Source organism: Myiozetetes cayanensis, unplaced genomic scaffold (genome assembly GCF_022539395.1).
Source record: "Myiozetetes cayanensis isolate MyiCay16 unplaced genomic scaffold, myiCay2020 scf12, whole genome shotgun sequence".
In the NCBI taxonomy this organism is placed as follows: domain Eukaryota; kingdom Metazoa; phylum Chordata; class Aves; order Passeriformes; family Tyrannidae; genus Myiozetetes; species Myiozetetes cayanensis.
In genome coordinates this window covers 9,219,709-9,244,126 of record NW_026086826.1, presented here as the reverse complement: position 1 = coordinate 9,244,126, position 24,418 = coordinate 9,219,709, and the positions used below count along the sequence as shown (strand labels likewise).

At 37.8% G+C, this 24,418-nt stretch overlaps 1 protein-coding gene across 3 annotated transcripts in view; it reads left to right on the top strand.

Annotated features, from left to right (window-relative positions):
- USP24 (ubiquitin specific peptidase 24) overlaps positions 1-24,418 on the top strand; it is a 62,347-nt gene that overhangs the window by 22,100 nt on the left and 15,829 nt on the right. For 2 of the 3 annotated variants that reach the window (XR_007627704.1, XM_050306644.1), the window contains exons 12-49: positions 468-571; positions 1,732-1,839; positions 2,328-2,423; positions 2,525-2,686; positions 3,901-3,945; positions 4,510-4,617; positions 5,252-5,401; positions 5,931-6,062; positions 6,575-6,686; positions 6,972-7,048; positions 7,939-8,079; positions 8,234-8,287; positions 8,476-8,591; positions 9,249-9,315; positions 9,479-9,589; positions 10,002-10,100; positions 10,180-10,350; positions 10,987-11,072; positions 11,224-11,317; positions 11,581-11,736; positions 14,019-14,116; positions 14,840-14,935; positions 15,091-15,319; positions 16,078-16,237; positions 16,511-16,666; positions 17,212-17,282; positions 18,017-18,177; positions 18,510-18,571; positions 18,915-19,106; positions 19,337-19,454; positions 20,772-20,916; positions 21,641-21,760; positions 21,985-22,110; positions 22,326-22,424; positions 22,637-22,719; positions 22,943-23,084; positions 23,503-23,622; positions 24,024-24,244. Coding sequence is in view for 2 of the 3 variants with exons in the window: in XM_050306644.1 (XP_050162601.1) it covers positions 468-571; positions 1,732-1,839; positions 2,328-2,423; positions 2,525-2,686; positions 3,901-3,945; positions 4,510-4,617; positions 5,252-5,401; positions 5,931-6,062; positions 6,575-6,686; positions 6,972-7,048; positions 7,939-8,079; positions 8,234-8,287; positions 8,476-8,591; positions 9,249-9,315; positions 9,479-9,589; positions 10,002-10,100; positions 10,180-10,350; positions 10,987-11,072; positions 11,224-11,317; positions 11,581-11,736; positions 14,019-14,116; positions 14,840-14,935; positions 15,091-15,319; positions 16,078-16,237; positions 16,511-16,666; positions 17,212-17,282; positions 18,017-18,177; positions 18,510-18,571; positions 18,915-19,106; positions 19,337-19,454; positions 20,772-20,916; positions 21,641-21,760; positions 21,985-22,110; positions 22,326-22,424; positions 22,637-22,719; positions 22,943-23,084; positions 23,503-23,622; positions 24,024-24,244 (4,588 nt within the window). In the remaining variant the exon portion in view is untranslated. The remainder of the gene's footprint in view (positions 1-467; positions 572-1,731; positions 1,840-2,327; positions 2,424-2,524; positions 2,687-3,900; positions 3,946-4,509; positions 4,618-5,251; positions 5,402-5,930; positions 6,063-6,574; positions 6,687-6,971; positions 7,049-7,938; positions 8,080-8,233; positions 8,288-8,475; positions 8,592-9,248; positions 9,316-9,478; positions 9,590-10,001; positions 10,101-10,179; positions 10,351-10,986; positions 11,073-11,223; positions 11,318-11,580; positions 11,737-14,018; positions 14,117-14,839; positions 14,936-15,090; positions 15,320-16,077; positions 16,238-16,510; positions 16,667-17,211; positions 17,283-18,016; positions 18,178-18,509; positions 18,572-18,914; positions 19,107-19,336; positions 19,455-20,771; positions 20,917-21,640; positions 21,761-21,984; positions 22,111-22,325; positions 22,425-22,636; positions 22,720-22,942; positions 23,085-23,502; positions 23,623-24,023; positions 24,245-24,418) is intronic. The other variant, XM_050306645.1, reaches the window with a different exon arrangement.

Below are 24,418 nucleotides of genomic sequence, written 5' to 3'. Positions count from 1 at the left end.
TTTCATCTGTCCCTTTCAATATATTTTAGTGGAACACTATTAAAAGGAGAATTGAGGGTTTTGTTGTCTTCAAAATAAAGTAAAACTCTGCAAATTCTGCTACTATCATCTAGTCCTCTGTTTGACATCTGTGCAGGTGTCTTCTGCAGTCCCCTGGGTTTTTACTCTCAGTTTATATGTTGTTAGCCTCTAGAAAAGAGAGAAAAGAGAGTTTTCTTTCCCAATTAGTAATGTTCTACAGGTGTGGACTGCTATCACTTTTATGAAGAAAAAAAAAATAAAAGTGGAAGGAGCCTTGTTCTTTTTCTTTGTACTGATAGACTTGTCTGTAACAGTACAGAAAGAACTTTCAAATTAAGATAACTTTGTTCTTTTTCCTTTTAAAAGAACTTGTTTCTTCTCATTCATTTAGTGTATCAAATACTGTTTTAAATATATTAATTTAGTTGCCTTTCTTTGTTTGACAGGTAATATAGACCAAGCACAATACTGTGATCGTATAAAGGGAATTATTGAACTACTGGGTAGTAAATTATCTTTAGATGAACTCACTAAAATTTGGAGAATTCAGGTAAGCAACCAAGGCTAGGTGGGTGCTTTTAGACTGTCTTTCAGAAACAAACATTGTAATGATGGGATTTATTTTGTTTATAATCTGTGCATCTCTATTGCAAGGTGAAGATGTTGAGATTTTAACAGTATAATTAATGCAGAGGCTTTCTTTTACTCTTTCCTTTATCATTTAAAATCAACTGTTCTGGCAATTTCTTGTAACACAGTTGGTAAATCCTATGATGAAGTTCAGTTTTTTGCAGCATGTGCTAAGGGGCTGCAAAAGTATTTGATTGGAATAAGAGGTTGGCAGCCTGAAAAAGGTGACAAAGTATTTGTCCAGCCCAAAGACCATGCCTAAGTAACTGGAGGTATGAATTGGAATGTGGCTTACAATGTGACTTCAAAGAGAGTGGGATCAAACTGTATGAATTCCCATTTACCTTCCTGTGCCTACATATAATTGACCATATAATGACAATTTGTCTCTTGGCTTTCACTTGATGTATATTCAACTTACCACTGTGCGGGAAAGGTGGTTTAATGCAAATGACATGTGGAAAGTTTGACCAAAAACTAATCTTCCCCTGCAGGAAACGGTTTTCTTCTCTGTCCAAATGTTGATGTTTTAGACTAAACTCATTGAACGCTGTCAGCCCTGCAGTATGTGCGGGCATAGCAACAAGTCTTTAATGCTTAGTAGAGCTGAAATATGATTCTAGTTCGCTCACTTTTATTCTTTAATAAAACACAAAACTTCCTCCCCCTCTCTGGCTGTTGTTACCATGGTGCTTCCATCTGTGTGGGAGGAGAGGAGATTTTTGTATTGCTCACTTTTGAGTAAAGCCTTATAGAGTGTCAGAGACGCAACACCCCACACGTGAACTTCACCAAGCAATAAAAATGGTCATGTTTGTGTTGCTGCCACTGTAGCAGCTTGAAGCTGCTGTAACAATGGCAGACTTTTTCTTTCCTGCTTTAGAACTACTTCTCTCTGACCAGACGTCTCTGCCAGGCAAATGACTAGCACAGACAGTTACTTTGACCTTGTTTTTCTAACATGTCAAAAGCTGCTATTCTTTCTCATTGGCATGAACAGTAGAATAATGCTTACATGAAGATTTTCCTCCATCTCATTTGGGTTAAAGACCTACCTTCTTGTGTTTTCCTTCTTTTCAGTCAGGACAATCCTCTACTGTGATTGAAAACATACATACCATTATTGCTGCAGCTGCTGTGAAGTTTAGTTCTGATCAGCTCAATCATTTGTTTGTTTTAATACAAAAGGTAAAGTTTTCCTATGAAATTACATTCCCTAGGAAGAGAACTGATGAGATGTATCTGTGCACCCAGTGTACTGAAAGGCAAATGCCTTGTATGCATTTGTATTTTCTATATAAATGTAAAATTGGCTATAAAAAAAATAACACTTTTCCTACTGATTTTTATGTTATCCCAGAAACCTAATCTGTTACCGTATTTCTAATTGACTTAGATTTTAAGTACATTATGTAGCCAGTCCTAAGGTATCTAACGTGAGTTTTTATTATTATGTTTATTCTCTAATAGTTTATGTTTGAAAAAAGAGTTGGGCGGGCAAATTAGTCCTGTAACTCCCTGTAACAGAAATAAGGAAGTACATATGGTAGAAACATTTTTGTTTATATTTTGATTTTCCTGCAGTAAAACAATTGTGAATTACATTTTTGTGTACGTTTGAGACTTAACAGACTTACCGTGCTTGGTGCTTTAATAGTGATTTCTTTGCTTTCCAGAGCTGGGAGACAGAGAGTGACAGGGTGAGACAGAAGCTGCTGAGCCTGATCGGGCGCATTGGTCGAGAAGCACGTGTGGAAACAACCACTGGAAAGGCATGTGAATGGTTTTAGTTTGAATTTCTTGTTTATTAAATGTAGAGTTGCTAGTCTCTGTACTTTCTAGGTCCTGACAATTCTTGCACTTCTTCCTCTAGGTTCTGGAGGTGCTTTGGGAGCTGGCTCATCTTCCAACATTACCATGTAGTCTTATTCAGCAGGCATTGGAGGAACATCTGACAATCCTCAGTGATGCTTATGCAGTGAAAGAGGCAATCAAAAGAAGCTACATCATCAAATGCATAGAAGATATTAAGAGGGTTGGTTTATTTTTTTTTATCTTTTCCAAAATGAGACCTTATCTAGCTTTGATGTTGCCCTTTCTTTCAAGATGCACAAATTGTGTGTCCCATCTGTAAGTTCTTACCTTGGGGAGTCCACGAGAGGGGTAGGCTTTGTGTGAGCCACTTTGTTGACCATGAGACTCATAGTAAGTCTCTTGCCTTTGTTTTAAGCAAATTTTCAGCACAAGGAGTGATCAGTTTATGGGAAACTACCAGGATGGGCCCAAGGTTAGAATTTGCAAATGGAACCACTATAAAGGTATGTCAGTATTTTAACTGTCCCTTTCATGTGAAAGCGTAGATTAGTTTTCTTTGAGTTAAGCATGTGTTCTGGCATGACCATTAAGTCTCAAAATGCAAATCAATGTTTAAATCATAGTAGTTTTGTATTTTAATAAAATACTTGAACTCTCCTCATATAACATAAAGAAGCCATTCCCACAGCTGCCTGTGCTGTTTTCTGGCAGCAGCAGAGACGTGCATGGCTTAAAAGACTCCATATATTCTATCCGCACTGTTCACATGGCAGGCAGTTTTTCTTGAGGCCTGCAGGAATGCTCCTGTCTCCTTTTTTTCCAGTCTAAAGTATGGTGTAAATAAAGAAAAAGGCTTGTACTTTTTTCATTCATTTCTTTCAAGATAAATTAGGTTTTGTCTGTGTTGCAGCATCTGTAGAGGATGTAAGTTGTTCAGAAGGCATAGAATGTTGCTTCTTGATATTGATCACACTTCTGTGTGTTCATGAATATGGATTGCAAATCTTGGATTCGCAGTGTCTGAAAGCTGTAGTTTTTTTCTTTTGGATCTTCTCTTATGCTTTCCTAATCTCATTCCTTTTAATTATATTCTGGCAAGGTTTTTACAGAGGTGCTGCAGTGGGAAGCACTAACAAAAGCTGTAATTGTAAGCTAGAAGGGATTGGAGTAACCGTACAGCAGACTTCTGAAATACATTGTATTCTTATTTCCCTTCATTAGGGGACATAAAGACATAAACTGGGAGTGAATTAATATTGAGGCAGCATTTTCAAATACACGAGGGATTCTTCAGTGGAGAGCTCCCTGTTATGGGCAGGTTCCTCTAACCTCTCTGAGTGTGTAGGTGGTATTGGTTGTTGTCAGTATTTAAACCAGACATCACTTCTCTGAACAAGCAACCTCAGTACTGGTTTGTGTGGTCAAACTTTACAGAAAATGAAGCCTTCCAGAAAAGTGATGAGCAGGTCTAACAATGAGGTAGGAGGGTTATTCTTTGTAGGATCTCTTTCAAAATGCAGCTTAAGTACCCTTTGCTTCCTATCAGAGGGCTCCTTGCAGCACCAATCAGAAATTTCTTAACTCTTAGTAGTATTTGAGATTCTTTTTTAAATTTTTCTTGCTTTAGCAGTAAGTAACATTATTTGTCTGAATTTGCCCTTTTACGCTGTTTTAGGCCTGCTTCATGTGCTGTAATTGAGGAAGGTGGTGGTTTATCATCTCTCCCTGGTACAACTGAGTTCTTTTTGGCTACTTAATTTGCATGTTCTCTAGCAAGAAGCTGGTACTTTGGGCTGAATAATAGGGATAACAAAATGACTTACGTGTGTCAAAGGACTTCTTGTAGAAAGTGAAGAAGGGCACCATGAGTGTGTTTGGAAAGGGACCAGGAACAAGTAACTGGAGCCTGCAGAGCTCGTAGCTGTTGTTTTGAAACAGCGGCATTAATAGACATCATTAGTCTTCCAGGAGTCTGAGAGGAAAGTTGATCTGTTGTTGGGCATGTACCACATGTGTAATTGTTTTTACCTTTCCTACTGCTAGTCATCCCAGCACAATAATCCTCAGTTTGTGTGGGTGGTGCCAGCGTTACGTCAGCTCCATGAAATCACACGTTCATTTATTAAGCAAACGTACCAAAAACAAGACAAGGTAAGGATATATGCTGAGATGATTTTTAAAGCCCTGTTTATGTCTTTGTGGCTCTGCTTCTGTAGAACATGGAAGTTTGAATTTAGAATAAAAAAAATAGCTAATAAATACTTTGACAAGTAGTTTAATGATGTAGCATAATCAGACTGCTCAGTTAGAGATGCTGTGTTGTGTGCTGTCCATTTGTGTGTGGATATGTGTATATAAATCTGTTTGCTGTGGCAGGACTAATTTATTTCATTATCAGCTTTTTGCAGAATAATTAATAGGCATGTTTCTGTTAAGAAATGAACAATGGCTAATGTTTAGACCAGCTACTTTGTAATTGAATTGACACTGACTCTTGGAAATCACTAAAGAACCAATGAGTCACATGTGTTATAAAGTGGCTAAGTGGAGGTCTGGGACTTTGTCTGCAATCTGCAGCACGTGGATTTCAGCACATGCTGAAAACACCAACACCAGGGGCTATAAGTGCTTGGAAAGGGTACAACTGACTGTGATGGGGCAACATTCCTCCTTTTGATAAGAAATGTGTGTCTGTTTAAGAGCAAATTGCTGTGTGCAGGTACTGTTTTGTTTATGTGGGGTTTTTAAAACCTTTTTTTTTATTTATTTTTTTTTTATTGCCAAGAGCATTATTCAAGATTTAAAGAAAAACTTTGAAATAGTGAAGTTGGTGACAGGAAGCTTAATATCATGTCACCGTTTGGCTGCATCTGTGGCAGGTCCAGGAGGGCTTGTTGGAGCAACATTGGTGGATGGCCGATACACCTACCGGGAGGTACTGAACCCTGAATTTCTTATTGTCTTAGGTTTTTGGCACTATGATGTAGTGTATCATTGACCAAGTTGCATAAGATTGGGAGTTGTTTCATTTTTGTAATTTGCTGGTGAATGAATACACTATTTTTTATTTATAATTCTGATACTCATCTGCTAAGGCTTGTTATTATATTATGGAGTAAGAGTGTGCAAACATTACAGTCTAAAAGTTCCTTACCAAAGTCTTTTAACTGATTGAGACCTGGATCTCCCCTCACCCAGGACATCCTGTCTCCAAGCTTGTGCAGCTTCCAGCTTCTCCATCAGCTTTACTTCAACTACTCCGGTAGTTAATGTTAAAAATAGTATAAAATAGAATATTGTATAATATGGAATACCACTGCAGAAACAACTTTTGTTTTCCAGCCTTGCAAAGTAAACTGTTGTTTGACAACTATATTTAAAAAAAAAAAAAAAAAAGGAATGCTCAAAGTTCTTGTTTCAGAAAGAAAAGTCTTAAGCTTGAGTTTTTGTTTCCTCTTTCTCAGTATTTGGAGGCACATCTAAAATTTTTGGCATTTTTTCTGCAAGAAGCCACCCTTTATTTGGGCTGGAATCGTGCCAGGGAGATCTGGGAATGCCTCGTAACTGGCCAGGATGTTTGTGAGTTGGATCGAGAGGTAAGAAAAACTTGAAAAGTTGGTTTCTGTGGTTGCAGAAGGAATCTTAATGAATCATAAATAGCACACATATTTGTTGAGACATGTGAAACATGAGTGGCAAACACAAACTAGCAGTGGATTTTTTGCTTTGTGTGGGCAAGTGCAGCCACTGTTACGTGTTCACTTACAACTAGGATGCTCTTTTATCATTAAATTTGAATGGAGGAGGGACGTTGGCCAGGAGATTAGTTGCAGGTGTACAGATGTTGGTTTGAAAAGGCTTATGTGCATGTTTGTGCACTCATAAGAGACATTCAGCATTATTTGGATGAAAGATGACTATGAAGTTCCCTAATGCTGCAAGATAACTTGTGTAATATGTGAAGTTACCAGGAGATGAGATTTTGAACCTCTTGCTGTAGATAAAACTTCTGTAAGATGATGAGTTACTATGATATCTGACATAGTTTACTGTATAAAACTAAAATATTTGACATGATGGGTAAAAATACATCTCCTTTCACTCACAGATGTGCTTTGAGTGGTTTACGAAAGGACAACATGATCTGGAGAGTGATGTACAGCAACAGCTCTTCAAAGAGAAAATTCTTAAACTGGAATCATATGAAATTACTATGAATGGTAAGAAAATGGCTTTGGTCAACAGAATCACAGAATATTTTGAATTGTAAAGGACCTACAGATTGGTTTTGAAATATATACCAGAAATTTGCTTCCTTAGCCTTCTATTTAAACACCTGACTAGTTCTATAAATCAATATAATAGAGGAGTCTTTTTCTATAATTTTGAGGTTTAGTACTTGTAGAGGGAAAAGTTCATCTCCTGTATTTATCTGAACTTTTTTTAAAAAGCATGGAAGCTAAACTTGACCCAAATAAAAAGCTGCACCTTTTTTTCACTTTCAGGTTTTAGTTTATTTAAGACTTTCTTTGAAAATGTGAACCTTTGTGACCATCGACTGAAGAGGCAAGGAACTCAGCTGGTGAGTGTTCTAGCAAGTTTGTTGTTGTGTACAACCTGTGGCCTCTTGGGGATGGGAGATGGTGAGACAAGGATTGTTGAGCAGCTGTTTGACATGGTCATGTTTGTATTAATATGTAGATTGTCCTAGCATGAACATTATTAAATTCTGAAACTGAAACTTGACAGTTAATTTCAACAGTTAAAATTCAGCAATTGGTACCTGGAAGCTGGTTTGTGGCTTTTAAAACTTTGGAGGGAGGGATGAGTTAACTACTTTTTTATAATAATTCTGAATCCTAGTGTGTGTTTTTTGCTTCTCCCTAGCATGGAAATACTCTTTTTTAAAATTCTTTTCTATTTTTCTTCTTCGCATAAGAGTTAGGCTTACCACATTCAAATTCAAACCTGCTATAATTTTTAACTCTGATCCTTCAATGTCTTTGTTAAATTAATGGTTATATATTAAGTAGTTTTCCATAGGCATTTTAGATTTTTATCACAGAGAACCTACTTCAAATACAGAATTTTTTACCAAGTATTATAGCAGATTTTGTGATGGTTTATTTTGTGGTTAGTTACCGTGTTGACGTTTTTGAAACAAATTCCATTCTAGATTAAATTTCTCCACATCTTTAAACTTTTTAATTTTTCAATTGTTTGACTGAGATTGTTCTTTGGAACTTGTTTATCCACTGGTAAACCATTTTTTTTTTCTCATATAAGTATACAGAAGTGCAGCTGTTGATTCCACTTTGCACTGTGCCAAAATTTGGCAGCATGTTGGAAAAGAAAATTGTTTCAGTCAAAAGATGCTTTTCCAGCAGATGGAAGACTGTTTTGTCCCTATGATGCAACTCATGATTGTGTAAGAAATACAGTCATGTTTTACTGTTGTTCTTTTTTGTGTAGAGTGTAGAAAAACTGGAATTAATAGGAATGGATTTCATTTGGAAGATTGCAATGGAGTCACCTGATGAAGAAATTGCCAATGAAGCTATTCAATTGATAATAAATTACAGCTATATTAATCTAACTCCTAGACTGAAAAAGGTAGGCATATATGTGTACCTGAAAATGCTTTGACATTCATAGAGCCTTGATATTCTGCATGTTCAAATGTGTAATTTTTGACATTCTCTCAGTTTATGTGTAATTCCCATGATTTTGCTTTAAGATCTAATTAATTTGTACATTTTATCTTTAGGATTCTGTATCACTGCACAAGAAATTCATTGCTGATTGCTACACACGATTAGAGGTAAAGGACAAATTTTAAGTGTTCTTGTTCCAACATCTTTTTGGTTTTGAATCTTAGAATAAGAATAGTTGTCCGTGATAATTCTATGTAAAGAAAAAATTTCTTTCCACAAATATTTTTTTGTCCTCTTAGCTTTCCAGGACATACTGATTGTCCATGTAAAGCAGCACTTGTGCTTTGTGTTGTAGGCAGCCAGCTCTGCACTTGGCGGTCCAACATTAACACATGCTGTGACAAGAGCTACAAAAATGCTTACAGCAACTGCTATGCCTACAGTGGCAACCTCAGTTCAGTCTCCTTACAGGTAGGCATGCCTCTCCAAGAATGATTTTTGAGTGCTAATTAAAGTTCTTAATAGTTGGTAGTTGGATATTCTGGTGGTTTCTCAGTTGAATATTCCAATTACAATATTCCAATTACAGGTTGAAAAACCTGTGTTTAAAAAAAAACAAACCAAGAAACAAATAAAACCAAAACAAATCAAACAAACAAACAAAAACAAAGCAAAACAAAAAAAAAACTCCCCCCCAAAAAAAATACCCTGCCTCCAGCCCCCCAAAACCAACCAACCAAAACAAAAAACCCACAGGCTATTTAACAGCCTATTAGTCACGTAGTATTTCTGGGGCAGTTGGTTTGGTTTGGGTTGTTTTTAAATAAGAAGAGAAAAAGGATGGTTTTTCAACCTCTAGGTAAACTTAGGCATACCTAAATATGTGTGTATATTAAATGCATAAGCATAGGGTGGATCCTTTAGAAACATGAAGCTGCTTACGAAGCTGGAAATATCTCAAACAGTATAATACAAGTTTCTTGGCCTGTTTTCCTAGTTAATTTCTACTGAATTAACTCCAAGTTTAAGGAGTTATGTTTTAAAACAGGCAATTCATGGTAGTTACCCGTGGGCGTTGAAAATTAATCTCTGAGACAAGTTACTCTTGTTTTCAATGTTTATCTTTAGGTCAACTAAACTTGTAATAATTGAGAGACTGCTGCTGTTGGCAGAGCGTTACGTGATAACAATAGAGGTAAGATGTGTAATTTCTTACGAGGCAGGGCTAAGAACACAACTTTCAGTATCATTAAAAACAGTAAAAGTTATTTAAACATATTCAACCCTAGGTACCTACTATCACAGAAATGTCTTTGTTTTCTAGGGTGACATTTACTGTGATCCTTTTCTTCCCGTAGGACCTTTACTCAGTTCCCCGAACTATTCTACCTCATGGTGCCTCTTTCCATGGACATCTTTTAACACTTAATGTTACGTACGAGTCTACCAAAGATACCTTCACCATAGAGGTGGGTGTGCACAGGGTGATGTGTGTTAATCATGTAGATACTCTTGAAGGCTTTTGGTCATGTAGCTACTCGTGGGGGTTTTTATGCCTCAACTGAACAGAGAAAGATGTTTACAAGGACTCCAGACTTGAAAACTCTACTTGAAAATGTTAAAAGTCTGTATATGGAAGCATCTGTAGACTAAATGTATTTTGATCGTCATTCTGGGGTGGGAAAAATAAGTTGTTGGCTTAGTGTGGGTGTTGGAGCATTTCTCTGCTGTCCTACCCTGTCGTTCTCCTATAGACAATACCTTTATAGACAATACCCTATGCAGAGGACCAGGAAGACTTTAATGGAAGATTTGTATTCTATTCTCTTGGCATTTACTGCTTGAACAGACTTACTGATCCAGTGTTGTTTAATTTTACAGGCTCATAGCAATGAAACTGTAGGGAGCGTCAGGTGGAAGATAGCAAAGATGCTGAATTCACCTGTGGATAATATACAGATATTTGCCAATGACAGCCTGGTATGTTAACTACAAAGAATTCCCGTTCTTTATGAAATTGAGTCTTTTCCAGAACTAAATGGTAAATATTTTCTTACAGTTAACAGTAAACAAAGATCAGAAACTACTCCACCAGCTGGGCTTCTCTGATGAACAAATCCTTACAGTAAAAACATCAGGAAGTGGGACTCCATCAGGGAGCTCTGCAGATTCGTCAACCAGTTCCAGCAACAGCAGCAGTGTGTTTAGTTCATCATATGCAATGGAACAGGTACAGCATAGTAGTCTGAAGCCTTCCCTCAGATTGTGCCTGAAAGGGAAATAGTTGGGGGGAGACTGTAGGAGTTCCAGTAAGGTGAGACAGAAATTGTTCACATCAGCTGAGTATCCAGTCTTTAGTAATGTGGTTTTGCTTTCAAACTGCAATTGAAACAAATCATCTAAATACACAGTTGCCCTTATGCATGCAACCTTTATAATCTGTATTCTGTCACCTATTGTAGCCTGTTTGGTGTTTATTCGCCTCTGCAGGGTCTTCTAAATAAACAAGACCCGTCCAATTTTGAGACTGTGTATTTGTCAAGGGTAGAGATTTCCAGATTTTCAGTATTAATAAAGCCATAGTATGAAAATAAACTAAGAAGCATCAACTAGCATGTTGAGACCACTCCTGGTCTACTTTGTATTTTGTTTGTCAACCCTAACTAACAGTTGATTCCAAAACTTGACTGTTAAAAGAGATATGGGGTAGTGTAAAAATTCAAATGTTTTCTGAGCCTAGAAAGTAGCTGGGATTTCTGTGGGGCAGGTTGGCATCTGGGTCATTTGCTTCAGTGAGGAGCTGTCTTAAATTTACTTGTAATTGAGAAGGGAGAAAAAGACCTTTGTATTTCTGCTTAATTCTCAGGAGAAATCTCTCCCTGGAGTAGTCATGGCTCTCGTGTGTAATGTGTTTGATATGCTTTACCAACTTGCCAATCTAGAGGAGCCAAGGTAAGCAGATTAAACGGTTACTAAATACTGAAGAATTGCTCACACTGCACAGTTTGAAGAGCTCCTTACTTTGCAGTGTGCAGGCATCCACCAGGCCACAGCATGGCTGAGCTCCTGTTTTGTGCAAGTGTAACTTCTGATAACTTTTCAGGATAACACTGCGAGTGAGGAAACTCCTGCTCTTGATTCCCACTGACCCAGCTATTCAGGAGGCTCTTGATCAGCTTGATTCCCTGGGAAGGAAGGTATGGATTAAACGATAACTAATCTTGATGAGCTTCACAGAAAGGAATTTTTTTCTACCAGGTTTCTTAAATTCCCTGTCAGATTATAATGCACAAAGGGTTTGAAACTCTACTGCAAAATAATGCTCACATTAAGGATTATTGACTTATTTCCAAGCAGCCAGAGGTGAGAGGGTTATTACAGGGATTATAGGAAATGTATTGCCAGTTACAGCAAAACACAGGAGTCTCAAAATACTTCTTCTGTGGCTTTTTCCCTCTAGAAAACACTGCTGTCAGAATCCAGTTCTCAGTCCTCAAAATCACCATCCTTGTCTTCAAAACACCAACATCAGCCCAGTGCTAGTTCAATATTAGAAAGTCTTTTCAGATCTTTTGCTCCAGGCATGTCCACCTTTAGAGTGCTCTACAATTTGGAGGTAAGAAAACAAATTTGCTTCCTTCTACTTGTGGTTCTGAGCACTGAGATTTAAGTATTTCTAAGTTTCTTGGGCAGAAGTCCACTGTGATGGGGTCACTATATAAAATGCAAAATGCCACCGAACGAAAGAGCTAAAAAGTTCCCTTTGGAGACTTTGCTGAGAAAGCAGTTCCCTCTTTCTGTGATTTGCAAGGTGGAAGGAGTGTTTTGGAGTAAGTGGAGAGGAGCAAAGAAATAACAAAATCATTACTGGTTTTGAGAAATTCCTGCTTGAATCTCCAGAACTCTGAATATCTGATTTTTAGTGTGTGTGTGTATGTATGAAGATATATATATAGAAGTATATATAAGTTGTCCCTGAAACAACCAATCCCATTAATTTTTGAGTTTGATTGGTTTTGCTGGTTTTGCTTGATTCAATTTGTAAGAAAAATGATGCTAACTTCAGTGCTGTATCAGTCTGCCATATTCTAAGGAGAGGCTAAGGAGGAGTATATTTACTGGGAATAAATGTCACTATCCAGATGATCAGAGCTTTTACTGAGAAGCGTCTGGCCTGTTTTAACTATGTAGAGTGAGTGGAATACATATTACTTTTTTACCCCTAAACATTTTCCTAAATTCTTTAGCCAAAAAGCTAGATTGGACCTAGTAAAAACCTCTCTCCAAGTGTTCAGTGCGTGGATTTTAAAGGGGATAGGAGTTAAGCTGTTGTCACTGTTAAGACACGATATTCTGCATGTTAAGAACTAGACAGTCTGTAGTTCTTCTCACAGGTCCCACTGTTTATAAAGACCTATTACAAATCTGGTTTGAGCAACTTGAGCTTGGAGGATCAATTGCCAGCTGCTTCCAAAACAGTAGACGAAATTATTCTCTTCTGTTCCCAGGATGTGCCAAAATTACTGTAGGAATTTCCTTGTAGTTACTTTCCTTTGGGTTTCCACAGTCTAATGTTAGCTCTTCATCTTCCTACACTGTTATCTCACCCCCTGCATTAGGATTCCCCCTTTTCTGTACAGCTGGAATGAGAAATATTTGATTATGTCTTTGAAATATGTTGACAAGTTCTACAACTCAAAGCAAATCGTTTAACATATCACAGCAAGGGTGTCTTGTTCAACTGGCAGGTTATACTGCAGTATGAAGACAGTTATCTTCTGCTTCTGTGCCAGAGAAAATAATAAAAGCAAGTAATAAATTACTTGCTTTTCTGGCAAGGGATGAGAAGTAGTAAATTGGTTTAGATGTGTAGATTATATGAGTGGACTTGTTCCTCAAGTCCAGTCAAGCCAATTGGAAGATGATTTCTGTCAAAAAAAGGATGTGCTTCTTTATCCTCTCAGCTGGTGATCTGTTGAAAATATGGGAGCCAGTCTGAACTACTTTCTGAAAAAATGTGCACAGGAAATTTGCAGAACATATGAAAGAGATGAAAATTGAATATTGCAGATGTTCAGGGTCATATCATGTAATGTTGTGATAAGATTTCATGCCTGGAACTCTTAAACTGTTTTTCTGACCTGTGAACCTGGAAAAGATGTGTTTTGTTTGCCCACGTGCAGCACTGTTGACTCTACATGTCAGAGAGTCTTTCAAAGAAAGTAAATAACTTCTGAGGAGTGTCTGGGATTTTGGGGAGGGGCTGGGGTTTTTGGGTGTTTGTTTTTTTCTTTATGTAAAGTGAAGTGAAATTGATTATAAATGCAAGTGAGATCTGACACACAAACTTTCTTTGTGGCCACGCTTCTGAACATAATTGCACTCTGTGAAGTTTAATAATGATTTAAAACGGGAGGTGTTGTTCATAAGGCCTCTAGAATTACCTGAGCCATCTTTTACAAAGAACCCCCTGAGTAATAGCAATACAATTATGTTTCAAAAGGCATGAATCAAGAAGTAAACCATCTGTAGGGGGTTTATGGGATACTGTCAATTGAAAACCTAGAAACAGGAAGAATTTGGGCTTTTAAGGAGCACCAGGTGAACCAGAAAAGAATATTCCATGGGCTAGAGTATGTAATTCATCCTTTCCCCTAACAATAAACTGTAATGAGAACCAAATGGTCTTTGATATAGAATAAATATCTGCAATGCCCATACTTATCCTGAATATTTTAATGATTTCTCTTTACTGACTGCAGCTTTATCTGAGTGTATTATTAATTGCTTCATTTGTGCTGGATTTTTTTCTGTAGTACTTTTAACCTTCAGCACGTGAGAACACTAGGAGTGGTGGTGGTGGTGGTGTACATACACTTATTTATTCATTTGTTGCAGGTTCTGAGCTCCAAGCTGATGCCAACTGCAGATGATGAAATGGCAAGAAACTGTGCCAAGTCTTTCTGTGAAAACTTCCTCAGAGCAGGAGGTTTGAGGTTAGATTTCAAAACCTTGACTCAATTTATAATGCTTTATTTAGTTAGCAATTCTGTGTGGCTTCTGATTTCCACACTTTAGCACACCAATACACCTGTCAACTTCTTTTTCAGAGAAAAAAAATCCACTCAAGGCTGTTTTTTTCATTATCCAATGTCTGAAAAGCTACTGTGGCTATCGTAGTAATGTCACAGAATACATGTTAAACCTCAAAATCAAGATAGGCGCAAATAAGCTTGTGAAGTGGAGCTTCCAAATAGTTGTTGATATTTGGATAGTTTAGTGACATCTAGGTGTTTCACTTCACGTTTGCAGGCATGTACGTTACACTGTCCTGTGTAAATACCAGTGGACATTTTAAGCAGTCAGAGCAGAGATCATGCAGTGGGAACCAAATTAAATTTGTAATTACAGTCTACAAAATTCAAACCCTTCAGATAAGAGATGAGGCACAGCGTGACAATACTGATTGTGTGAGAGTTGTCAAGTGTACATTGCTCTTAGTAATTCTACCCACCACTCTTCTCTGCCCCATGGTTCCTGAAGCATTTTCCAACAGGGAAAATTAAGATGTTGGTCATCCAAAGATGCCAGTTTGTCAGTTTGAACTGGCACGCAGCTGACTGAATGGGTGGAGGGAAGGATAGAGATAAATTATTTGCAGCTCTCTCCTAATGTAAAACATTTCCAAATGGAGTCTGTCTTATTGATTTGTTTTTAAGTTTGGTGGTGAATGTGATGCAGAGAGATTCCATCCCATCAGAGGTAGACTATGAAACAAGACAAGGAGTCTATTCCATCTGCCTGCAGCTTGCAAGGTATGTAATTGCCTTTCATTAGAGAAAGTGCTGCTTTCTTGGCTTTTAGCATGCAGCATGTAATATTTAAGATTAAATGGTACTTTGAGTTCTGTTTCATTCACTTACCATGAACATTCAGAAATAAGCCTGATGTTTTTGCTCTTTGAATGTAGGTTCTTGCTTGTTGGCCAGACAATGCCTACCTTACTGGATGAGGATTTCATTAAGGATGGGGTAGAAGCATTGTCCTCACGCCCCTTTCGTAATGTCAGCCGACAAGCAAGTAGGCAGATGTCCATCTGTGGAACACCTGAGAAGTCATCCTACCGACAGCTCTCCGTGTCTGATAGATCCTCCATTAGGGTAGAAGAAATCATACCAGCAGCAAGAGTTGCCATCCAGGTAAGGAGGTGTTTGATGTTTGTGGTGACGTAGCAGTGTCATATCCAGTGACAGCTGTGTAACTCTTGCCTTTTCTACAGGTTCTTGCCCAGGCTCCCTTTAAAAGCCTCTGAAAATCTTGACCATCAGTCTCTCTTATGGTCTTGATCTGAATTTTAACATACTCTCATAAATTATTTTGGCAGTAAAAGGGGAACAGTATTCTGAAAATGCTTACCAGAAATAGTTCTGCACAGAAATCTTACTTGTTTTTTTTCAATAACACTGAAGTCCAAGATCTTAACCCTGGTAATTTTCTGTGAATAGAAAGGACAAAGTTCCTGCTTGAACTTATGGTTCATAGTCCACGATGCTTTGAATTAAAAAGAATTGGATAAGTTCTTTTGTTTCAAATAACTCATTAAAAATTAAATTTGCTTGATGGTACCCTGGGGAAAAAGGAAATTTTTATTTTCAATACCTTAAGAAAATGTTACTTGAAAAACCAGTAAAAAGTTGAGTCTAGTTGAAAGAAACTTCACAGCTAACGCGACGAGTGTGCTATGTTAGGTTCTTGGGCAATGCTTCCCAAATGGGAAGGAGCAATACTAATCTCTCCTTGGGAACAAAAAGTATCCTTGAGCTTGCTTAGGGAAGACAGAGGAAAACAAATTCAAACATCAATTTGACATGATGCAGACGATACATTCCTCTTATCCCTGTGGTTAACAAAGGCTGTTGAATATCACAGAAGTAACTGCTGTTTCTTGTTCTTGCAGACTATGGAGGTGAATGATTTCACTTCCACAGTGGCTTGCTTCATGCGCCTCTCTTGGGCTGCTGCTGCAGGACGCCTCGACCTCGTGGGAAGTAGTCAGCCAATAAAAGAGAGCAACACTCTGTTTCCTGCTGGGATTCGAAACAGACTTAGCAGCTCAGGTAGGTTAACTGTGTCTCTAAACCAATCTAAAGAAAGCATTTGGTTTAATCTTAATTGAACACTCTGGAAGCTTGAAACTGAATTCAGTGGATGATCATTTGATGATTCTCTTGTGTCCCTTCCGACTCAAGATATTGTATCACTGAATTATACAAGTCTGATCAAAATGTTCTACTTTCATGTTGCATTTGGAGAAGGTTTTTAGGATTGTGGAAAACTGACCAAAAACTGAAAACATCTGAAAAAATGCACTTGTTCATTTCTTAATGCAGGGAGTAACTGCAGTTCAGGAAGCGAAGGAGAGCCAACTGCACTGCACGCTGGGATCTGTGTGAGGCAGCAGTCTGTGTCCACCAAAGATGCTCTGATTGCTGGAGAGGCCTTGTCTCTCTTAGTAACCTGCCTTCAGCTACGCAGTCAGCAGCTAGGTATGAAAGAGGATTGGATTATTTGCTATTTGGAGTGTAAGTCAGGTGGGGGAAGGCTTTTGGGCAAGTAAAAGTCAAGTACAGAAAAAGTAGTTAGAAACCTGTAGCTTTGTTAGCTGAGACAGCTCAAATTAAGAACACAAAATTTCATTAAAAAGTACAGGGATTTTTTTGAAACAAAGCTTGTTGTGCTGTGCCTTAGCAAAATGCTTTGGGAAAGCTGACTGACTGCCAATATACAAACATTTGCACTGCCTTTGAAGTATATAATTCTGTAAGTGCTGCTGTTTGCATAGCTAGTGTCTAGTACTTGAGTCTTTGTGTACAGGAAGTGTAAACACCAGTGGTGGAGGAAAATGCTGTTATATCTTGGTGGCAGTCTGTGGTGAGGGAAGGAGATGGGGAAATATGCAAATAGCCATTACTGCTCTTCAGTGTTGGTGGGAGGATGTCCTCTGGGTCTAATGGTATTTTAACGTGAGATTGTAGCTGATTATTTTAATATGTGACTTTTATTAAGACATCCTGGTACTTTTCTCTTCTAGGATCTTTTTACAACTTGCCTTGTGTTGCTGATTTCATCATTGATATACTTCTTGGATCACCAAGTGCTGAGGTGAGAGTCTTTTTCTGAAAACTTTTTACGTGTTACTTCTGAAATGTGTGTGCTCATAATTTCATATGATCTGAACATAAAAATGTTCATTACAAACATTCCCGCAGTTATGTGTTTGAATGAATAACCTTTGTATAATTTTTAGTAATTGCAGTATCTAGTGCTGTTTTGATAAAAAATGCATAGTATTACATTCTTTAAGCTCGTTGCATTTGTGAGGTGCACAGAGCTATGGTGTGGATAGTCTAAAGAAAATATTCTCCTTTTGGTTAGGCAAGTTCTGTAAAACTAGTACCTTAGGGAAAGTTTCAAATAACTTTCATCTCAAAAGATTTGGGTGTGATTTAATGAACCCTTCTGAGCTTTTGAAAAATTATTCCAAGTGTTAGAGCCCTGCTAAAATTCATTTTTTCTGGTTTAAGATTATTCTGGGTATTCTAAAATCTAGAGATTTTCATGCTTACTTCATTTCATTATATGTCATCTATTTTGCATGAAGTTATTGCATCTTTCCCCCTTATCTGAATTTATAATTTGTGTTTAATAAAGCATCAGAGCTTTTTACTCAGAGATGAACATGGATTGCTAAATCCCTATAAATGGAGAAACTCTAGCTAGTGGATGCAGAGCCAACAGTGTGGTTTTCATAAGCTTTTCGATGTCTGTTTTTTCTGTTATTTTTCTAACAAGACAGAAGTGTATTTTTTTTTTGTTTGACAACAACACTGTTTCAGATTCGTCGTGTTGCCTGTGACCAGTTGTACACCCTTAGTCAGACAGACACATCAGCTCACCCAGATGTGCAAAAGCCAAACCAGTTTCTCCTGAGTGTTGTTCTTGGGGCCCAACTGCCTCTTTGGTCACCAACCAGCATCATGAGAGGAATCAACCAGAGGTAAGTCAGATGTGTGTTTTTTGAGGAAGCAAAACTATCACATTTTGAAATGAGTAGCTCTGTGGATACTCTTGAGGCACAAGAGATTAGGACTCTGCAAATGCTGAAGGTAGATATCCCTGCAATTTCTAGAGGAGTAACTGAGAAGTTAAAGCATGTTATTGTTTTATTGTTATCTGATAACTAACTAAAATTGTTATGAGGTGAGGGAAGAAATAAGAATTAAATGTTATTCATAATAGTCATAAATAGCTGTTGGGAAGGAATTTTTTTGAAGTTGCAGTATGTGCATGCAGAAATTAAACCTTTTTTTCTATTTGTACCTTTTTCAGACTTTTGTCCCAGTGTACAGAATATTTTGACCTGAGATGTCAGTTACTGGATGACCTGACATGTAAGTATGTGCAGACATCTGTCATTCTGACTGTGGCTTCCAAGCATGTCTTCCTTCTGTAGACAGGATGTAGAATTGCCTTCACAGAGGGGTTACTACACCATGGGCTTGGCGTGACCTGCCAGTGGTCCTGTGTTAATGCCTGGCATGGTCTGTTCTTGGCATGGGGTTGTAGCAGTAGTTCACTCCCTTTGGAAAATGAACCAAGTTCCTTGGTGGAAGGTTTGCTTTGTACGCACTGGAGGCAAAACTGGACCAGTATCAAACTGTTTACAATTCTTTGTATTTATATTCTATGTTTCCAGAGCTGCTAATGTTTTTAGATTTTCTTTTTGTCTTGCAGCATCAGAAATGGAACAGCTAAAGATAAGCCCAGCTGCCATGTTAGAGGATGAGATCACCTGGCTAGACAATTTTGAACCCAACCGCACAGCCGAGTGTGAGACCAGTGAAGCTGATAACATCCTCTTAGCAGGACACCTGAGGCTCATCAAGACTCTCCTTTCACTTTGTGGGGCAGAGAAGGAAATGGTTGGTAAGTATTCCTATTTACTCTGAATTGACTAGACTAATGTGAATTCTGCATGGCACTGACAGATGACTTGATCAGTAGACAGTGCATGTGGAGACATGATAGTACATCACTGCAAGTGATACAGAGCTATAAGGAGTAATTTTGGTAGTACTTTTGACATTTGATAAAATATTTTGGTATGTTTTTGTTGGTAAGTGTTTTAACAGTAGATGTGGGTTGCTGTGTTACAGGTTCATCTTTGATTAAGCCATTGTTGGATGATTTTCTCTTCCGAGCATCCAGGATTATTCTGAATAGCCATTCCCCAGCGGGCAGTGCTGCAATCAGTCAGCAAGACTTCCATCCAAAGTAAAATTTTAATTTTTTTTATGTTGGGTTTTGTCCTAGATCTCATGAATGCAAATGCCAGGCTGAGGCTACAGATAGTAGGATTTTATACCAAAGTTGGAGCAATTCTCTATATTTCCTACGTAAATGTCCAAATAGCACTTTTGTAAGTTTTTGTGTGACCCAAAATCTTTACTTTTCTGTAATTCAAAGTCTGTGCTTTGTTGGGTCAGTGATGAACTGTAAGCACAACTGAGTGCTGATTTCATGAGTCCAGAGAGTATTCCTTTAGCTCATCATCACTTGGGAAGTTGGCTAAATTGGAGCATGAGCAGGAAATTAACTTCCCAAGCCCCTTGTAAATGTGAATCTCAGAGTCAACTATTTTCTTTTTCCCTTCTCTCTACTAATTTGTAAAAAACTAACACCAAGCAATTCTCCTTTCACCGGAGTAGCTGATAACAACTCAGAATATATCAACCAGAAAAAAGAGTGGGATTTCTCCTTCCTATCACATCTCCTTCTGTTATGGCCATACAGTATCTGAAGGGGTGGGTAAATCAGCTCCTGTGGAGTTTTGAGCTGCTGCAGCTGGTTTGCTTATGTTACACTGAGTAGTTGGTGTTAGAGTTGGATCAGGCATATCCTCCTACCTCACGCAAAAGAAGGTTTCAGTGGAGCATTTAGCAGCTTCAGAACTGAATGGAACTTGATACACCTTAGTGTTTTGCTCCGGCTTTGCTCCGTTTCAGTTCATCTCAAGCATGCTCCTTTGTTTGCTTAAAGTAAATAAAGCCTTTTCTTTGGCCTTTAGAAGAAAGGGCTGGTGTGTTCAGTGATCCACTGAAAAGAACTCAGTGGAAGGGTTTTGTAGTGGTCTAGCTCAGCTTGGGTCTTAAGGTCATCTCTTGTAGCAAGGGAGTTATCTGGTTTATCTCTTTCAAAGCTTCTCTCCCTGCAAATAAGTCATTATATCTCCATCAGTGTTACATGAGAGAGAGTATCTGTCTACTTGTCCTCAGACATACCACCAATTCTGTGTCTTCCTCTTAGGGCACCTTTTTTGCCTTCTTAGTGAATGTTATCAGGTGTATCCATGTCAGTAAAGGACATTTGTTTAAACAGGTGTTCCTGTTGCCACCCTTCTGATCGGATTCTTCCCTATTCCACTTCCCCAAGAAAGAAAATAATTACACTCTGGTCCCTCAGGAGTGTTTTATTATTTCAAGTGTTCCTTTTGAACATTAATTGTCACTTGTTCTGAGTAATGTGGTTTTCTGGAATTAGAAATAATTGAGTCATCTACCAAATAGATCTCAGAGGTGGTTTTCTTTCCAGGTGCAGTACAGCAGACAGCAGATTGGCTGCTTATGAGGTGCTGGTAATGCTGGCTGATAGCTCACCCTCCAACCTCCAGCTTATTACAAAAGAACTGCTTTCTATGCACCATCAGTGTGACCCTGCACTTACCAAGGAGTTTGATGTAAGCAAGAAGCCTTTTTTTATTTTTATTAGCATGGTTTGGAGTACTGTGCATGATTCACTTTACTGCTCCATTCATGAAATTTCCATGGTCTTCGATTTTAAATGACAGTAAGCAGATAAGAATTAATGTGGACCCATTTGATCTTCCTCAGAAGCAAATACTCCAGTGTGTCTATGTCCATTATTATCTGAATAAGAAAGAAATATTTCCTAAAGATCACAAATTTTATTTATTCATTATTACATTTTAGACCATTTTCCATAGTTGTGTGCATTGTGTTAAATATTTAAATTACCAAATATAGCACTCTTGCAATCTTTCAGAATTTATATTCTGGGTTTTCCATTAAATTGTTCTGTACAACTCATATACAAGAGGGAGGGGTTTTAAACTGAGAGAGAGTAGGCTTGGATTAGATGTTAGGAAGAAATTCTTCCCAGGGAGGATGGTGAGGCACTGGCAAAAGGTGTCCAGAGAAGTTGTGAATGCTACATCCCTGGAAGTGTTCAAGGCCAGGCTGAGGCTTGGAGCAACCTAGTCTAGTGGAAGGTGTCCCTGCCCATGGCAGGGGTTTAGAACTAGATGGTCTTTAAGGTCCCTTCCAACTCAACCTGTTCTATGATTCTATGATATAAAAGTGATTATAAAAGCTATTGTATGTTGTTGGACTTTCATGATTTTTATAACTTACTGGGACAAAAAAATATGTTTGTCATTCTAGTATCTTCCACCAGTGGATAGTCGCTCCATTTCAGGATTTGTGGGACTGAAGAATGGTGGTGCTACTTGTTACATGAATGCTGTCTTCCAGCAGCTGTATATGCAGCCTGGTCTTCCAGAGGTAATAGGTTCAAGATCCAATAAACTCCTCTTTTTGGAATTACTCTCACTTGAAGTGCAAGTTCATCTTAGCACCATTTATAAATTAATTGTTTAAAAAAAAAAATCAACTGTGTACATATAAATATATATATACAATAAATTATAAGTTGTAGTGTTGTGTGTCAACTTACAGTAATAATTTTACCAAGAAATAATTTAATAAGGTTATTTGTTTCCTTCTAGGCCTTGCTTTCCATTGATGATGATACAGACAATCCCGATGACAATGTGTTTTATCAAGTTCAATCTCTTTTTGGTCATTTGATGGAAAGCAAGCTACAGTATTATGTACCTGAGAACTTTTGGAAGGTATTACATCTTTTTGTTCAGAATAAATAGCTCTTAATCTTAAAAAGTAAACATTTATTCAGGCATTTCTCATTGCAGACTTTCTAGAGATAAAGTAAGTTTTACTTCAAAAAGTCAAAACATGTAAAAATAACAGATTTCTTTTTAAAAAATCATTTTTAAAATGATATGTATAAGGAACAACCACCTTTTTATGTGTTTATATTTCATGGTAGATTTTCAAGATGTGGAATAAGGAACTTTATGTTAGAGAGCAGCAGGATGCTTATGAGTTCTTCACCAGTCTTATAGATCAAATGGATGAGTACCTCAAGGTAAAAACCTCAGCACTTTCTTTCCTGGTTTATATGCATCTCCTTGGTACCTTTTTTTCTCTTTCTCCTTTGATCTTTAGAAAAGAAGGCAGAGAGCCATTTGGCTTATTTTATAATCTGCACAGTATTCAGAAGTTTAAAATTCCTATTGATTTCTTGGTCTTCCACCCTACAATATATCCAACTGACGTCTAACTTTACATCTCCAACAGAAAATAGGAAGAGACCAAATATTTAAGAATACTTTTCAAGGAATCTTCTCTGATCAGAAGATCTGCAAGGACTGTCCTCACAGGTAATGTTAAATTTGGTGCATTAGTTACCAAGTTATGTGCTCCTATAGCTACTGAAATATGTAAGTCAAAATATCATTAGAAAAAGTGGACATATGCCCTTATGAGCATCACAGCTGTGATAGCTGTGGGGCAAATGCAATATTTTTTCCTAAGCATATGTCTCGTTACTGCAGGTTGGGTAGGTTTTACTCTGTCTTGACTGTTTTTTCTTCTTGAATTTAGGTATGAGCGTGAGGAAGCCTTCATGGCTCTCAACCTTGGTGTGACTTCATGTCAAAGCCTGGAAATATCACTGGATCAGTTTGTTAGAGGAGAAGTTCTGGAAGGAAGCAATGCTTACTACTGTGAAAAGTGCAAAGAAAAGGTAATGATTCTTAATATATGTGAAAGAAGATTAAGCTGTAGTTTGGTATTTTCTTAAGCAATACATGGTCATGGAAGCCACACTTAGATACTGCTTTCTCTTGCTGCATTGAAGACATAATCAAAAGGTTAAATTCCATGAATTTATACATTCATTCCTGGTAACTGGTGTTGTAGAGTGAACCTTTAGAGGGATGGAGGGACAGTAAAATATTCTATAAATATAAATATTCTGTAAATATTAAATATTCTGTTTAATCTGTATAAATATTCCACAAATTAACATATTTAGATGCGTTATAGTCATTCTATGGACACTCTGCCTCCTGTGGCTGTATTATACACTGTGCATCTATAGAAGGATGTTCCAGAATGCCCGAGATGTATAGATAGAGGTGATATTCTTGTTTCTTTTTAAGAGAACTACAGTGAAGCGCACCTGCATTAAGGTCTTACCAAGCCTATTGGTGATTCACCTGATGAGATTTGGCTTTGATTGGGAGAGTGGTCGTTCTATTAAATATGATGAACAAATCAGGGTAAGAAAACTTTTCTGTATGGTACCGTTACCAACTGCTTTGTGTAGTGGACTCTCATGTTTCCCATTCATTTTTCCTTCTTTCCCCCACATTTTGATACGGAGATTTTGAGTATGTGGTACACTTACAACATGATCATGCTACAGAAAACAAGTGGTTTTCCTTAGAGCTTTTCTTGTCTGCTATATTCTCAGGAAAATTCCCTTCAGAAAGCAAGACCAAAAAACCTCCTTAAAGGCTTTTCGTTATTTAACTTCTGTGTCATAAGCATAAGAAGTTGAAGTTCCATGTTTTCCTTTGGTGTTCCCAATGTGGGAAGTATTAATGCAATTGTCATTAAATTGCACTAAGTGTGTATACAGTATAACATCTTGGTTAATCTGAAAAATCTCTTCAAACAGTTTCCCTGGATGCTGAACATGGAACCATACACTGTGTCAGGGATGGCTCGCCAGGACTCGTCCTCAGAAGTGGGGGACAATGGTAGAAACACAGACCAAGGAGGTGGAGGCTCCCCAAGGAAGAAAGTTGCCCCAACAGAAAATTACGAGCTCGTTGGTGTGATTGTTCACAGTGGCCAGGCACACGCAGGGCACTACTACTCCTTCATAAAGGACAGGAGGTAATGGACAGGAAGATTTACATGGGAGGTTTGAGAGCTGTTTGAAGACATTTTAGGAGGGTGTAGTGAACCATTTGGAGCTGTTTTGGAAGCCCTCTTCTCTTTCTTAACACTCAGCATTGTGAGTGTTGAGACAATAACACAACAATATGGGACACTGTAATACAAAATTCT